This window comes from Cryphonectria parasitica (genome assembly GCF_011745365.1).
Source record: "Cryphonectria parasitica EP155 unplaced genomic scaffold M406scaffold_3, whole genome shotgun sequence".
Classification (NCBI taxonomy): domain Eukaryota; kingdom Fungi; phylum Ascomycota; class Sordariomycetes; order Diaporthales; family Cryphonectriaceae; genus Cryphonectria; species Cryphonectria parasitica.
In genome coordinates, this window is record NW_024468911.1 from 1,673,576 (window position 1) to 1,688,799 (window position 15,224).

Genomic DNA, 15,224 nt, shown 5'->3' on the forward strand with positions numbered 1-15,224 from the left:
CCTAAGTACTGCTTAAGTGGTATTACTTCCTAGTCTTCAAATGTTGTACAAGAAATTCTTTTGCAAATTATAAATTCTGAAGTCAAGCCTTGAGCAGCACGAGAAGAGAGCTTACCAAGCTATTTCCTCGCCAAGTGAAGCACTAACCAGTCTGGATTCTTCCGAGGGCCTGTTAATCTCAGTATGTCTTCCGCTAGTTGAAGCGAGTTCTATAAATTTTATAAAGGGTGGGTCTTTGATGTTGAGAGGTTGGGCCCCCCGGGGGGGGGGGGTTGCTCTAAGTAAGCCCAACATGTCTGACCAATTATAGAAGTTCCTAAAAGGACCCACTCTAGCCTCGACTGCAGTCACCTCAACTCTCCTTATCAGAAGAACTAAAGTCAACTGGGTGTCTAGTATATTTACATATGGTCGGTTCCATTCTTTATACTGCTTTTGAGGACAAGAATCCTTTCGCTGCATAGGAGCCTTGTGTGGGTGCTGCTTCCAGTACGCACACATTACGTGTGCACTTTAGGCAGCCGCGAGGCGTGTTACGTCTCTCGATACAAAGCCAACGCCGAGCGACGACACCACGACTGAACGCTTCCTCCACCACAGGAACTCGAGATGTCGAGCCTCACAAGACAACTACGTCAACATGGGTAATATTAATATCATTGCTACCGAGACACCTGTTATTTGGGTCGAAGTACATACTAGCGGCTCGATCCTTTCTAAAACGCGCAACCCGCCTTTTACCATCACCCTCAAGGCCCATACAGACAGCGCTAAGCCAGTGACAATCTATACTTCCAACACAGTCTTCGACTCAGAAAGAGTTCTGGACCAGCATCATCTCATCTTCAGAGACACAAAGAGCGGCGAGCTGGCGGAGCTTCCGCGGATAGACATCTGTCCTCCTCCAACAGCCGTAATACAGCAGAGGTACCGCCCAAAGATTCATCAGAACGATTCACGGTGTCGCACACAATCCGCAGGTGCGAGTTAGGGCCGTCCTCGCCCCTAGAAATTCGGACACTACCCACAGAGGACATCGAGGCCAGACAGGCGGCCATTCATGCGGCCATATTTGCGGCCGTTGCGGCTCATGTAGAACGGGATGCCCTGTGTCAAGTAGAGAAATTTATTGTCGGGCGCACTTATGAGATTGAGCTTGGGGAAAATGATAGCCAAGTGGGGTGGTGGAAGAAAGGGACCATAGCAGAGGTCTTTGCGTATGGTCTACTGAGCAGACGTACTACAAAGGCCACAAGTATCCCTCTGAAATTGGTCAATACTGCACGTTTCGGGGTAGTAGAGTGACGTCTGAAGGACTCGGGGTCGCGATAATAATTCCATTTGTTGCGCTAGGAAATTTCTCTTGTATTTCCCCAAATGGGTGAAAGCACGTCTCTCTACACAAAACCTTGCAGTCATCGAAATCACTCTCAATATTGTTTTTGAGAAGGATATAGTATTCGTTATCGAAACAAATTTATTCTATTCCGGATTGGATCACCGTATTATCCGCCTTATATACGCCATCCCGGGTCGACGCCGCTTGTCACGGTACGCTCAAAGAGAAGAGAAGGTTTCTTAACAGCATAGACCGAAAAGAATAAGCGAACTATGGCTACAAAAGAAGAAAAAGAAAGGAAAGGCAAGACTGACTCGCCAGCTAGCTGTAAGGAAGAAGGTAAATGGTGTGCCAGGGTCGTCGAATCTCTTAGGCCTTGGCAACAGCGTATCAAGTTTCACTGTCTGCTAATCAATATCCCGTGTAGCAAGGAGTTTTGCCGTTGAAGAGACATCTCGGTTTCGGAATACCAGGGGTTGTCGGCCGAGAGTCTTGTTGACTCTATAATTAATTACTGCTAGACTTGAGCACGAGGCCGGATGAGACGTCCGCTCTCAGGTATAAACTGGTGCCAAGTGCAGAATATGTTGCCCTTGCACGTCGTGCAACGGATTCAGACTTCCCCCCCAAGGTGTGGAAAAACGCTGTGCCCGTTGTATGTACTGTATAGAGCATCCCAGGATCCCATGCATTGCCGTCAAAGATTAATATCCTACTTACGAGAAATCGAGTCATGGTCCAGAATCTGTTCTGGATCCACCCATCAAGGTTCTTTACCCGGCTATTTCACTTAGTGCCTAGTAGCCAGGGGCAGTGATATCATTTTATCCCTTTCTATCCCTGAAACCTTACGAAACCTTAGGTCCGAGTTTTCAACCAACTCTAACGAAGGCCTCTCGGGACCATTGAAGAAAGGACTTCATCGTCGTCACCAACCCGAGCAGCGACCGCGATGCTCCATTACGCCCATTCCCAGGCACCATCATAACAGAAGCAGTAGTAGTCACTGCACAGTCACTCGTTCACTCTAATTACTAAGTACTTACCCACCCTCATTCAGCCTCGGAGAGGCGTCTCGCCTCTGCCTCGGGCAAACAACAACAACGACACCGACAACATGGTCTACAGTGTGCCGGTCACGCTCGTCAATCCAGGCGAACAGAGCTTCCTTCCAAACGCGTTTGGCGGGTCGGCACAGGTGATCCTCAACACGACCTCGTTCAGCGACGTGCTCGGGCAGCTGGGCACCGTCTCGCAGATCTCCAAGACACAGCACGATGGCGGGTCTCCTGCGCCGCTGACGCTCATGTTGACGGGCTGCTATGTCAACGCATCGAGCGAGTCGGCCGTGGACGGTGCTGGGACGCGCGCAGGCTCTGGGTACCGCGACTGCACCACGGCATGCTCGGACGTGAGCATGATGTTCAACTCGAGCTATACGCTGTGGAACTGTCTGACGCTGGCGGCGGCGAGCCAATATGTGGATGACCAGGTTTTGATCCTCGACTCGGATGAGCTGGCGACGGCTGGAGACAGCATGGGGTTCAGCGACTTGGGTCAGTTCAACGCAACGAGTATCTTTTCGAATACGCTGCAGTGCATTCAGTCGTCGTGCCAGGACTATAGCCTCGGATCGTGTACCAAGAACATCACGACACTTGATATCAGTCGTGTTTCGGATCAGGTATCGGCACTGTATAATGGCCTGCAGACCTACTGTGATGGGATGGACAGCGCCATTAATTCTGATATTGCTGGTCCAGGCGTAGGTCAAACCCCAACCAATCTCGTCCCTCGACGTTGCCCAGTACTTGCTTCCTTCGCTGTTGAGGGAGACAATGGCTAATTCTGATGCGATTGCACCCACAGGTTGTCCTTTCCTATATTCTTCAGGCTGTGCTCGCCATCACCGTCTATGTCTTCATCAACCTCCTCACAAGCTGGCTGCGACCCATCCTCTCCTTTTTGTACACCGTTCAGGACCGCATACAAGGCCAACAGCGGTCAGATCGAGCGATAGATGCCACGGCGGCAGACTTGCACCCACAGCAGCAGAGAAACCCTTGGCAGCGAGCAGGCGAGCACCAGCGGAACCTCTCACGATCCCGCGCAGCAGCAGCGCTGACGTCGGCGCTGGTCGAGTTCCAGGAGATGCAGGGCTTCTTCGTGGCGTCGATCCAACTGGCAACGCTCATGATTTTTGCTTCGTCGGACCATTCTGCGATGCTTAGCAGCACAAGCTCGTTCGCAGAGGCGGTGATGAACGTGGAGATTGTGCAGATGCTGTCCATCAGCGGCGTGCTGCCTGTCTTGTTCACGCAGGTCGGGCTGATGCGGCTGGGCGTGCGGTGGTGGTACTTGACGTGCATCATGGTGATCGTCTTCTCGACGGCCATCATCATCTCTCAGAAGAGCCTGATGCCCGACTACAACACGCTGTGGAGCTATTTCACCGAGGAGTCCCCCATCGCCATGTGCGGCGGCAATCCGAGCCCCATGACATATTGTCTTGACTCGCTGAATGTGATCGACCAAGCCGTCAGCTCCATGAACTCGGGCCTGTTTGTGGGCTTTATAGTGGCACCGGCGTTGGTCGCGGACCAAGCCTGGCATTCGCTCGACCGCAACGGGCGGATGACGGCGCTCCTCGACAAGTGGGAGCTCTCCAGCGCGACGGCGCTGATGTTGCGGCGGCGTGTGTGGCCGTTGTTCAGGACGGTGGCGTGGTTCGGTCTCGAATTTGCGCTCCTAATATACGTGGGCATGTACCTAAAATCAGTCATCGACATCCTCCAGTTCGTCGGCACGTCCGCCTCCGACTGGACGTTTGGGCAGCTCATCGCCATTATGGTCTGGGCCCCCGTGATTGGCAAGTACGTCTACTACAATGCCTTTGGCATCACGGAAGGGGTCGGCAGGCGCCTGCCGAAACGCTACAAGGTTGTTGAGGTTGACGAGGACGAGGACGACTCCGGCTCAGGTCCAAGGCTCACTACTCTGGATGCGGCGGAGGAGGAGGAGTGGACAAAACATAGGATGGGACCACGGAAGTACACCTTCGGCAGCACCAAGAGCAGCAGGGAGAGCTTCCAATTGTCAAGCCGAAAGTCGACTTTCCAAACACTGAGCCGTGAGGATACGCTGGTAGGGACTTTTACGCCAAACATACCTGGGACACCCTACATCGACTCGCCTTATGATGTTTGCGGGAGGAAGAACAATCCCTTTGATGATCTTGGGAGAGGGAAACTTGACAAGTCATAGAGAGAGCATGTGTGCGTGTATATATGTATATATAATTTTGCTACTGCTACTAATGAAAGTTCACGAAATGATACTAACTCCGTTTTGCTCAAGAGAGGGAGAGAGTGTGGACGAGAGGGTGTGAAACGGCCTTTAGCGTCCCTCAAGACATGCCAAATGCTCCAGGACTGACTAGCTTCCCAATGGCCTCGGAGCAATTTCATACAGTTGGGCACAGACATTGTCTGACCTTGAAATTCGCAAATAAGCTTGAAAAATGCAAATGTCCAGCGCCTCTCAGCTCGTCGGCACAGTGGTATCAGAGTCGATTCGGAGCAGCGCGCCGCGCCCGCGCCCAGGTCACCCTAGCCCCGCTTCCAGACCCAGGACCATGCCAAGCCCGCGGTGATGATGAAGGCTGCGATGCGGTTTCCCGTCCGTGGTGGTGCCCATGGCCTGACCACTACCGCCGACGGCCCTGTTGGTTGGCGCAGCGAGGAGTATGAGCGGCGGGTGGCCCAAAACTCTCCTCGTCGCTGAGCCGTTGACGCATTTTCAGTCAAGGGTAGCTGGCGGCTGGTGTGCCTGTCGGACGAGGAGATCCCAGGTGACTATTCCTGGCAAGGGGACAGGGCCGAGGACAGAGGATCCTCATGTGGTGGTCGCTGCCTTGCGAGACTGTGGCGGGATTGGCTGTCGGGCCTGAGCTGTGGTCGCTCCGCTACATGGGGACAGGCTCTACTGGGCGGGCGGCGGTCACTACAAGGGGACAACATCACCAGTTTGGAGGCACGAGAAGAAGGCTTGTCTCCTTGCGTCTCGGACTTTTCTTGTTTTTGTTAAGACAAGAGACTCGTTATTAATATGGCTCCTACAAGTGGCCGTACCGTGCCGTGCCGTGCCATGCCAGCAGCTATGTGAGCTGACGAACATAATCAGTAATCGTCCGGCGAATGCTCTTCCGCCTCGCGATTGCCCTCCGTCCCTGCGGCGACTCGGAGCAGCGGGTATGCGTGTACAGGTTGGGATTCGAGTCGCTCCTGTTCCTCACTCTCGTGGGCTCCTTGAAGCTGACGTGACGACCCTCCCGGTCCGCCCCAGGCCAGGTTTGTGTGAGGGTGGGTCTCGTATCGGGGGAGTCGGCAAAGTCGTGACTCCCTGAGCTCGTAGAAGAGGACGACGAGTCTTGACGGCCCAGACCGCGCTGCTGGGTCGGCGAGATGTCTCCTGTGTCTCTACTACTGACATCGTCGTCGCCATTGTCGTCAGACTCTGGCTCTGACTCGGACTCCTGAATTTCTGCGAGTTTGGGCTGAGCAGCGGGTGATGCGTCTGCCCAGCCCTGAGAGTAGAACTGATTGAGCTGTGGTTGCTGCTTCGGTTTTGGTACGCTGGTTTGGCCGCTCTCGACCCGTTGGCGTTCGTCCTCTACAGCCTTCTGGAGAAAGGCCTCATAGTCCGAGGACCCGGTGCCCCCCTTTGGCGGTTGCACGACCATTTCCACGTTGTCGTCGGGCTGCCTTCCAGTGCTCTCCTGACCCGCCTCGTCTTTGCTACCGGACTGAACTGCTGTCCCGAGCCTGTCGTCCAGCTTAGGAGTCCTTGGCTCATCCAGACCCTCGCCGACGCATTCTGCAGCACGGTGTGGCGTAAAGATGACTGGCCTCTCTGGCTTCGCTGTTGGGTCTATCTCTGGTTTCGGATCCGAGCGCAGTCGCCGTAGGCGTTCCATCATGCCGCTCTTCCTCGGCCCAGCCTGGTTTCTCGGGGTTTCCATCCTGTTGGGAGTTTTGTTGTTTTCCCCGCTGCCTTTCTTTTTCTTGTCAGGTTTCAGAGCAAAATCGGTCGAGATGACGGTCCCAAGGTCCTGCTTGCCGTACTAGAGAAGGAGGGAAACAACCCCAGATGATATAACTCGCCACGACGAGGCAGGTATGTCGATCAGACAATCATTAGGTGGGGTTGCGCTTTTGTATGGAAGAAAACAAGCATGCCTCGTTAGAGATCTGCGCCGCGCACGCTGAACGTGCAAATCTTGACCTCTTTCTTTGCCTCTTTTGCCAAACTTCTGAGAAGGTACCGTCCTTCCCCCCGGTGAGTGTATTATATGAGTGACATGTTGGAGAAGATGGGGGCGGAGAAAAGGGGGCGAGCAGTTTCTGGGAGGGATTTTTGACCCCAGAACCTTCAATCACCAGAATCTCCCGGGGAAATAACATCTTGTGTGGGGATCCACTGCGGGTGCGGCCGACGTTTTGACGCGCCATTTCAGGCCCCACTTCAGTGGGTGGGGATGTTGTAGTATTTATCCGCCCAGGTCAGCTTGCCCTTGCCCACCTCGCCAGGCACGCCAGGCACCAAAAGGGGCGCTAAGGGTTCAGTGCTCAGGCTGGCTGCTGTGTTCCTGCTCAGGGCCGGTTGCGCACTAAATGGTCTCAGGGGCACTTCCTTGAGCAATCACCACATGATGTACCACGTACCACGTACCTCACCTCATCTTCTGCCATCTTCACTGCCCACCAGAATCGAATTACCTGAGAGCTGTCCAGTACAACCATATAAAGATGTACTGTTGCCCCACGCAAGACGAGGATATCTATCCCACCTACTTTTTCTTTTGAAGAAAAAAAAATAATTGTTCAGATGTAGTAGAAACACCATCCTCATTCCTATGCCGGGTACGCGGAAGCTAGAATGAACGATCAACATTCAGCCAGCTTGAGAACATGTGAAATGACTCTAGTACATGTCAGATGGTGGGCATTATCCTCTAAATCATGACGACGCAGACTTGTTGTAGCTCAACGCGGCTCTAGACTCCTATGCATTTGCTCTAGCAGATACGTGGGCACTCGATCAGCTGGATTTGAGGCTTGACGTATTGCTTTACGGTCTAAAGTTGCAATCTGTACTTCAGGCGCACTACAGCTGTCACAAGCTTGGATCAGCTAGGCTTCTCGTTTTCGAGCTGAGGACGTCTATAGCTGATGATCACATGTCTGTCTCTTACCGGGCTTCGCTCGGTGGCCAGATCACATTCTCGCCTCAAAGAAAGGAGGGGTTTACCATCAAAACCATGACCAAGCCTCTTGCGAGTCTCAAAGACAAGATGTTAGTCCGGAGTCGGCATAGGACTATGCAAATGCCCCTCCATCAATGGACATCTGAAGCTTTAATTTTGTACTTAGATCTTGGTCTAACAATCAATGACGGCATCTACATCTACAGTTTGCGGCTGAAACTTTGTTATATCGAGATCGGGAAAGTCTCTCTGTAAGCCAATTGGTCTATATGAAAAAGGTCCTCGACCTTCCCCTCCAGGAGTTAGAAACAGGCTCTACAAGTCATCTGCAACCTTCGAACGATGCTCTCAACACCTAATTACCACATATTCACAGATAAATTATTTTTCCAACCGCATCAGCCACCATGAGACTAATGTGGATCACCCTCTTCGCCTCCGCGGCTACCGTATTCGCAAGCAGGTCCCCAGAGGTGAAGCAGGACATCGCCACCGAAAACATCACCATAAACGAGCTACAGATTAATGCGCTGCCCGTAAGCCTGCCTGACCTCCTGACTCTCGTCAAGGTCGAGTGTTCCATGATTGGTGAGTGGCCCCGAGGTCCGACCTGCGGATTTCACACGGCAAGCAACACGTGCACTGATGGCCAGATCATCACAGATGCAATCCTCACAAGATACGAGGAAGCACATGACATATCCCAGAAGAAGGCCGCAAGACAGGTGGGGCGAAGACTCAAGCGTATGACCAAATCGATGGCCCGCGCCAAGCTGTTCCTGGAGAAGACGGGCCAGCACGCCTTCGATGAGGCAGCGACCCTGAACGGCTGCGATCACGCCTGCATGACGCGGTATACCAAGGCGATCATCAAGGAGCTCTCAGTGACGACGAGGGCCGCCATCCTGAAGCTCGGCCTGCGTAAGTCACCGCTCGCAACAACCCATCTCTGATCAGACCACACCTATCTGATGTATTGCGCATGCTAACCACAAGTGCTTTTCTCATCAGAGGCGCTCGGGAAGCGCATCCAGCCAGTGTTTATAGCCCTGAGCGGGCTTGTCATCACAGTGAACGGCCTCGTGGGCGGTACGCTCGTCTTCATCACCACCTTGGTCAACGCGCTGTTGCTCGCCATAGCGGCCGGGATTGCCTTTCTGGGCCATCTCGTGTCTGATACAGAGAGAGCCAAGGCTGGAGGCCCCGGTGGTCCCAAGACTGCGGAGATCGCAAACCTTCTCGACGGACTGGGATGGGTGGTTGATCAATAGATGAGCATGCGTTGAGTGTGGTCATTCTTAGTTTGTAATGTGTGTTAGCTATGAGTACTTGAAATTTATCAGCTCACTCGGTGCTTATTTGGAACTTGGAGTTTTGCGTATAACACGGATGTTGAAGCACTGGATTAGCCTTGATCTCACTGCGGTTGCTGCCAGGTGGGAGAAGCCGAGAGTCCAGGCTACCCGAATGCTGTCGAGAAAAGTCTGAGATAATCGTTCCCCCGAGAGTCCCTTCGTCTTCCATAGGGAGAGGTTGGGAACAGAAGTTTGACCCATTCCGCTTTGTCCCAGCGGTGTCTTAGAGTCGCATATTGTTGCCCAGCTGGGATCTGCTCTCGCCCCGCTAGTCTGCACGATATTGGCTCAACTTTGCTGCCATCTCGCTGTCCGCCTGGTCTCTGGCCCGGACAGATTTCCACAAGGCGAGTGGGATATCATTTCCCGTCACGATTGATATCATAACACGTTCCACGTGATGATTCATATATTGCAGAATATCTCTTCCGATCTCGTCGAATTTGCACGAAATCCCCACGCTGACGATTCTCTTTGGCTTCTTGTTGTTCAAGAAGATGCAGTGATCACTTGCGCAGAAGGAAAAGAACTCTCAAGTGCCGTCTTGATGAGCTACCCAAGTCTTTGGTTCGTTTCGCGCTACTGACTGCTTTATCTTTGTGCCGATCACGGTGATCCGTCACACCGTATCACACCATACATTTTTAATCACCATCCACAGGCGGCCTTCGCAGCGACTTGCTCACCTTCTTCTTATCCACAAAATCCATCCTCGTCCGACAAAGCGGACACGTGTTCTGGTTCGCCGAGCTGAACCACTTGAATAGACAATCCCGGTGGAACAGGTTTTTGCACGTCGCACATTTTTTGTCCGGCATCTTTCTGTCGACAGCGATGAACGAATAGCAAATAGCACACTCCACATGGCCCTTGAGGGCACCGAGAACATTCCTGCGGAAAGTGGATAGTCCGTCGATGATGGCGCCGTTCGAGATGGTAATGATTCCCTGGGTGACGCGCAGCCACGATTGCCATGTACGCTCGCTGCAGGCGACACGGTTCAGTCCTACGACATCGACAAAATCAAGCGGGTAGTTGGGTTTGATTCGGACCAGCATCGAGGCCGACTGCTCGTCGCCACCATCGTCGATGGCGTAGGCCGCAGTGATTTCCCGCTGGGCATAGTTGACTTTGATGGCAAGTTCTTTCTCGTCTGGGTCTGAGACATCTTGGGAGTTTGACCATTTCTGGACCTCTGCGATGGCGTCATGTATGATGATAGGGGAGAAGTACTTGATCATCCAGGGCTCAATGGCAATCCTTGTCTGCTTGGAACGACAGTCGAGGAACCAAGTCTTGAACAGACCAGGGACAAATTTCAAGGTGAGATAGAAGAGGTGAATGAGAAGCCAGTGCATGTTCTTCTCCTCAGGCAGCGAGTCGGCGACCTTAATGTCGTAGTCTTGTATGTCATCGACAGTCAATCCTTCTTTATCGAGGTTGATAGGGCTGGCGGCTGAGTGGCCCAGAACATCAAACATGAATTCCATGAGAGGACTGATGGCGCCATTGACTTTGAGGTCTTCCGTGTAATCAGTCCGAACCTTGTATGCAGCACCTTCATAGGCATCGAAGACAAGCTTCCAGGACAAGAGATAGGACCGTATAGGTGTTGGAAACTGCACCAGTACTTCCTCGGGAAATGCTTCGAGGGTCGGTGCATCGAGGAGAAGTGATGTGAGCTCATCGGGAAGTCTAGCTTGTTTCTTCTCGAGGAGGACATTGAGAGACACTTGCTCCTGTGCTGCAGGTAACGCTCGGTGGATAAGATTAAAGCCGGCTGTTTGGATCTCGCGCGACTCGGATGCCACCAGGACATAAATGTCCGTCAGATCCTTCAAGTGTTCCAAAGGAATACTTGCGGCTTCACGACACAACAGGGCATCGACTATCTCTCGAGGTTGAGAATTGGTGCTTCCAGGAAGCTTGAGAAGATCCAACAGGCCGCGGAACACAGCGTCCGCATGTAGATCAAGTGCGTCCACAAGATCGTCATTCGGCTCGTCAAATTTGCGAAGGGCTGACAACAGCTTGACGGAAGCGTGTATGTAAGGTAGACGTCGCTCAGAGTCGTCTTTGGAAGCATGACTCCATAGTGAGAGACAAAACCCAATCGCCTGCTCCCAATACGGTCCGTAGACCTCCTGGACGCATGGAAACAGGTGCTGCAGGGCTCGGCAGCTCTCCGTAGCAACCTCCATGCCTAAATCTTCTGGGCTGCGTGAAAACCAGGATGTGATCTGCTTCACAGCGAAGACAAGACGGTTGTTTGCCACTGGTAATTGACCTAGTTCAAAGACAGGCATACAAGCGTTGAGCAAGACCAAGGATTGTAAAGTCTTTTCGGCTGGAGGATTCGCGCCGGCAATATCGCTGATCAGTCTGTTCAGCAAGTTGGAGACGACTTTGGACCCTGCCAACATCTCGCCATAGCCTGTCAAGAATGCTGTTGAAGGAAGGACTGTCGCATGAGATGCCTTCATGATATCGAGCTGAACCACCCAGTCCTCAACGGCACTTGCATGCCCGTGGGCGTCGGAAAACGCTTCGAAAATCTCGGTTAGCGCACGAGCACTGTAAACACCGGTAGGAACAAGAGCCTTGGCCTGCTCGATCAGTGTGCCAACAAGCCCATCAAGTAGACACTGCCCTGCCCCTGGCCTCCAGCCCTGGAATTTCGCGAATATGCCATGCATGATTCGCCTTGCTGAAGTTACAAATTCCTCGACTTCTCCCAGAAGATTTGGGTCCTCGAGATCCTTGAATAGTCTGTTTGCATCCATGAGCGTCATCTGGTCAGACGCGAGCTCGATGACAAGGTAGAGCAGATATAGCAGCTCAGTTTGGAAGCTTTGAGACAGTGCCTCTATCTGAATTCCGTGGTCGAGTATCGCGGTTGTGTACATCGCCATCCGAGCTGGAATAGAAAGCCCTCTTGAGTCGCGCCGGGAACTTGTAGTTGGCAGCAGTAGGTCGTCCTTCGAGAGAAAACAGGCACCACCGATGTTGCTTGTCAGCGCCAGAGCCGGATTGATCCCGCCTTGTAGGAAGTGCGCAAGCTCTTTTGCCCAGACTCTCGTATCTGGCAACATCTGCTCCAGATCCGTGTTGCCTGCTTCCAATGTGGCGGTAGCCTGCTGTACTAGAGTCTCAATACTCAAGGAGTCTGGACCAGGTCGTTCAAGATTCTCTTGGATGATACTCAGGACAGATGGCTGCACATCGCCATGTTTCTCGAGCAACGAGCGAAGCTGAGATGCCCTAGAAGAGACGGCAGGCTCGTTGATTTCCAACATGCTAAGCAACTTTGTTGTTAGGCTGAGGTGAAGCGTCTCGTCTTCCGAGATTATAGTTGGACGCCGCCTTAGTATGATCTCAATTGCTTTCATGCTGGACTCGTTGTCATTGCCAAGCGTTTCGATGATGTCTGACGCCGAACTTCGTAGACTTGATTCAACCACCACGTCTCCAGCTAGAGTCGCATCAAACATGTCCCAAGAACCGCCTCTAGACTGGGCGCATGCCAGAATGTTCTTCTCGAGATGCTGTTGAAGGCTGAAAGAGTTCCTCGCCACCGGCTTCGCGGCAGGGATCGAGATAAGCTTTGTGAGATATGAGTCTGCTTGTGAATTCGCCCCCTGCATTTGGAGGAGGGATTGTACGGTAGCAGACCATAGATTCTCGAAATCACCATCGTGATTTTGACCCAGAGCTTCAATACAAGCAATTATGTACGAGGCTGACGGTGATGATAACAGCTTGGCCATCTCCTCCTCGGAGCCAGTTGGGACGACCGACAGAAATAATCCCTGGTTCTCAACTGTGAAAAGGTATGGGCTCTGCTTCAAAGCCCATAACAAGATTGCAGCTGCTCCGAAAGGCTTGAAGTTCCTTCGCTTCAGTACATCCACTGCTTCTCGCACCACAGTCATGGCAGCAGCTTCCGTATAATCCTTGGTCTGCTGTTCAATGGGTTGGCTAGATGGTGCAGTTAAAGACGTATGGATGGCGCCCACCACAGAAAACCACCGTTTCCCGTCTTCTGCGATCCTTTTCTGGGAAGGCTCGAATTCTTTAGATACCTCAGGCAGGGACGTGGAAAGTCGAGCTATGAAAGCGGCCCCTAGTCTTTCCCATTCCTTGCTCAAAGATTCTGTGATTTGTGTATCTTTTGACTGAGCTGCCACACTATAGGCAAGGGAAAGAACAGGCATTTGAACACCTGTCAGCCACTCTCCCTGGCGTTCTGTCGAGAACAAGTAGTTGTCTGTCAATGGAAAAACCGTTTCGGAGATCAGCTTCGTGCGAGATTCAGTATCGACTTGATCTAACATCCGAGAGACCGCGTTGAGATAGCACCTCCAAGCATAAGGGGCATTGGTTCTTGGCTCCTCTCTTCTGCTGATCCCCGTCCTGAACGATTTGAAAAATTCCGAGGCAGCTCCCTCGGATATCGAGTCGGTGGGGAGGATGGCCAAAAGCTTGTCCAGGCCATCCCAGAAAGATGGTCGGCCGCCTTGGGAGCCTCTTTCGATGAAACTCCGCAGTCTCGAAAGCGGTGATCGCTTGGTACCCCAAAGTTCCCGGTTGAGCCGCGTCAGTTCTATGAGAACCCCAAGAAGCTCATCCGCAGAGCCAAGTTGGGGCTTCTTGAGAGCGTCCGAGGTGATAATTTTGGCGATTCGAGGCATGTGCGGGTCTAACAGCGCCTGTTGCTTTTCCAAGCAAAGCCGCAGGAGTTGGTAGACGATTTGCCGAACGCGAGAGTCATCGGCAGTAGCAAAGGACCAGGCCGAGTCTCCAGGGCCGGAAGAGAAGAACGTTTCGTACTCAGTGTAGAACTTGGTTGTATCTTCATGAGAAAGCCTCTGAAGAAGGCCAAGCACGAGGGACAAGCCTCCTGCTATGGCACGGTAGTATTTGGCCTCGGCGTCTTCCGGCTTCGTGGACCGCTCGTCGCTGAGGGTGTCGGGCGTCTCTGTTATGGCCTCAGTTGCGTACTGCAGAATCTGAAGCTGGCACTTCTTCCAGAACTGGGTCACCTTCTCTTCTGTTGTAAAGACCGCAGACAATCCCTGCGTGGTGGCTCTAGCCACGGGCTTGTCCCGGTCGAAAGAGCCGACCAGCCAGGTACCAGCAACCTTGGGTATCCTTTTCTCCATTCGTTTTCTGGCGGACTGCAATAGTTTGAACTGCAGAGTATGTGACAGCTCGCGGACCCGGCGGTCGTTATCGATCGATGTCCTAGGATAAAGTTGAACCCATGCATCAAGGACAGCGTCCTCCACGCCTCCATCCAGCTCGTGGGGGTGTGCTTGTGTATATGCAACTAGATCGGCCAGTGCTTTAGACTTCGTAGTGTTGTCCTTCTTCAAAAGGTTCTTGAAGGATACGACAACATTTGGATCGGAGATTGAGGACAGGTCTGGAGGGTCGGAGAGGTAGGAGAGACTGCCATTGCTCGTTGATGGGGTAGCGAAACCACCGAATGAGGACGGAGCAGCGCTGCTGAAGCCTTTCCCAACGCCTAAACGACCCTTGGGAGCCATGTCGGCGGTCGAAACTTGAGTATGGGGCAAGGACAAGAGATAGGCGGTATCGGTCGGTGGTGGGGGACGAGGAAAACGGAGAGGATGGTCGAGTTTAGAGAGACTTCGCAAAAGGTTGGCTTCGGTGCACGAAAGAAATTGATATCATGACAGCCAAAATGGAAGACCATAGGGTACGGAGCTCCTAAAAAGGAATTCGAAATAAAAGTTCGGAGATGGTCATAGTTATTGTCATGTTTTGGAGGATCTGAGTCGAGAAAAAAAAAAAGACGTCTTCAGATCGACACCGCGGTGGGAATGAATGATGAATGTGCGTCACGCCGGCCGCTGGTGGGGAGCTAGGTACTATGTACGTCGTGGGGGTTGCCTGCAGCAGGGTGCTAAGCACAGGACATGGCCCCACATCCTCTCAGCAGGGGGAACACCTTGGCATGAGGCTCAGCTCAGTACTCAAAAAAAGCAGCGTGGCGACAGTGACTTGTACATGCAGTTAGCAGCCAAAATCGATAAATCATGAAAGTTGAAAACAATTAAAAGCCTGACACTGTATCAATTTTTTATTAAAAAAAAACTTTTGTGACCACCAAGCAAAGGCATGGTCCAGTCTTTTGTTACCTTGTGTTTAAGTCTAAAGTTGGAGGACTGACCGGCCTGGTGTATCACGATCAGTAGAGAGGGTCAGCGACTTCAAGTCTATATATTTAACAGCCTATATG

General features: G+C 52.4%; 5 protein-coding genes across 5 annotated transcripts; 3 read left to right on the plus strand and 2 right to left on the minus strand.

The window, feature by feature from the left end:
• Nucleotides 1-640: 640 nt before the first annotated feature.
• Nucleotides 641-1,305, plus strand: M406DRAFT_69286 (uncharacterized protein; the record flags this gene model as incomplete). The annotated part of the gene is made up of 2 exons (XM_040925244.1): nt 641-980; nt 1,031-1,305. 2 exons carry the CDS (start codon nt 641-643, stop codon nt 1,303-1,305), a joined length of 615 nt encoding a protein of 204 aa, XP_040778083.1.
• A 1,151-nt stretch (nt 1,306-2,456) lies between these two features.
• M406DRAFT_328223 (uncharacterized protein) lies at nt 2,457-4,603 on the plus strand (the record flags this gene model as incomplete). The annotated part of the gene is made up of 2 exons (XM_040920301.1): nt 2,457-3,104; nt 3,209-4,603. The coding sequence occupies 2 exons, from the start codon at nt 2,457-2,459 to the stop codon at nt 4,601-4,603; spliced, it is 2,043 nt and encodes a 680-aa protein (XP_040778084.1).
• Nucleotides 4,604-5,430: 827 nt separating this feature from the next.
• On the minus strand, nt 5,431-6,681 carry M406DRAFT_350415 (uncharacterized protein). Its single transcript, XM_040922548.1, has 2 exons — nt 6,463-6,681; nt 5,431-6,395 (listed from the first exon to the last, which is right to left on the minus strand). Exon 2 carries the CDS (start codon nt 6,357-6,359, stop codon nt 5,496-5,498), a length of 864 nt encoding a protein of 287 aa, XP_040778085.1. The 5' UTR covers nt 6,360-6,395; nt 6,463-6,681; the 3' UTR covers nt 5,431-5,495.
• Nucleotides 6,682-8,011: 1,330 nt separating this feature from the next.
• Nucleotides 8,012-8,875, plus strand: M406DRAFT_69289 (uncharacterized protein; the record flags this gene model as incomplete). The annotated part of the gene is made up of 2 exons (XM_040925245.1): nt 8,012-8,525; nt 8,616-8,875. 2 exons carry the CDS (start codon nt 8,012-8,014, stop codon nt 8,873-8,875), a joined length of 774 nt encoding a protein of 257 aa, XP_040778086.1.
• A 616-nt stretch (nt 8,876-9,491) lies between these two features.
• On the minus strand, nt 9,492-14,508 carry M406DRAFT_61149 (uncharacterized protein; the record flags this gene model as incomplete). Its single annotated transcript, XM_040924722.1, has 2 exons — nt 9,492-9,554; nt 9,646-14,508. 2 exons carry the CDS (start codon nt 14,506-14,508, stop codon nt 9,492-9,494), a joined length of 4,926 nt encoding a protein of 1,641 aa, XP_040778087.1.
• Nucleotides 14,509-15,224: the final 716 nt, after the last annotated feature.

Excerpts from the sequence above, each read along its gene's own strand:
- M406DRAFT_350415 (XM_040922548.1), bottom strand. The coding sequence starts at position 6,359 with ATGGAAACCCCGAGAAACCAGGCTGGGCCGAGGAAGAGCGGCATGATG.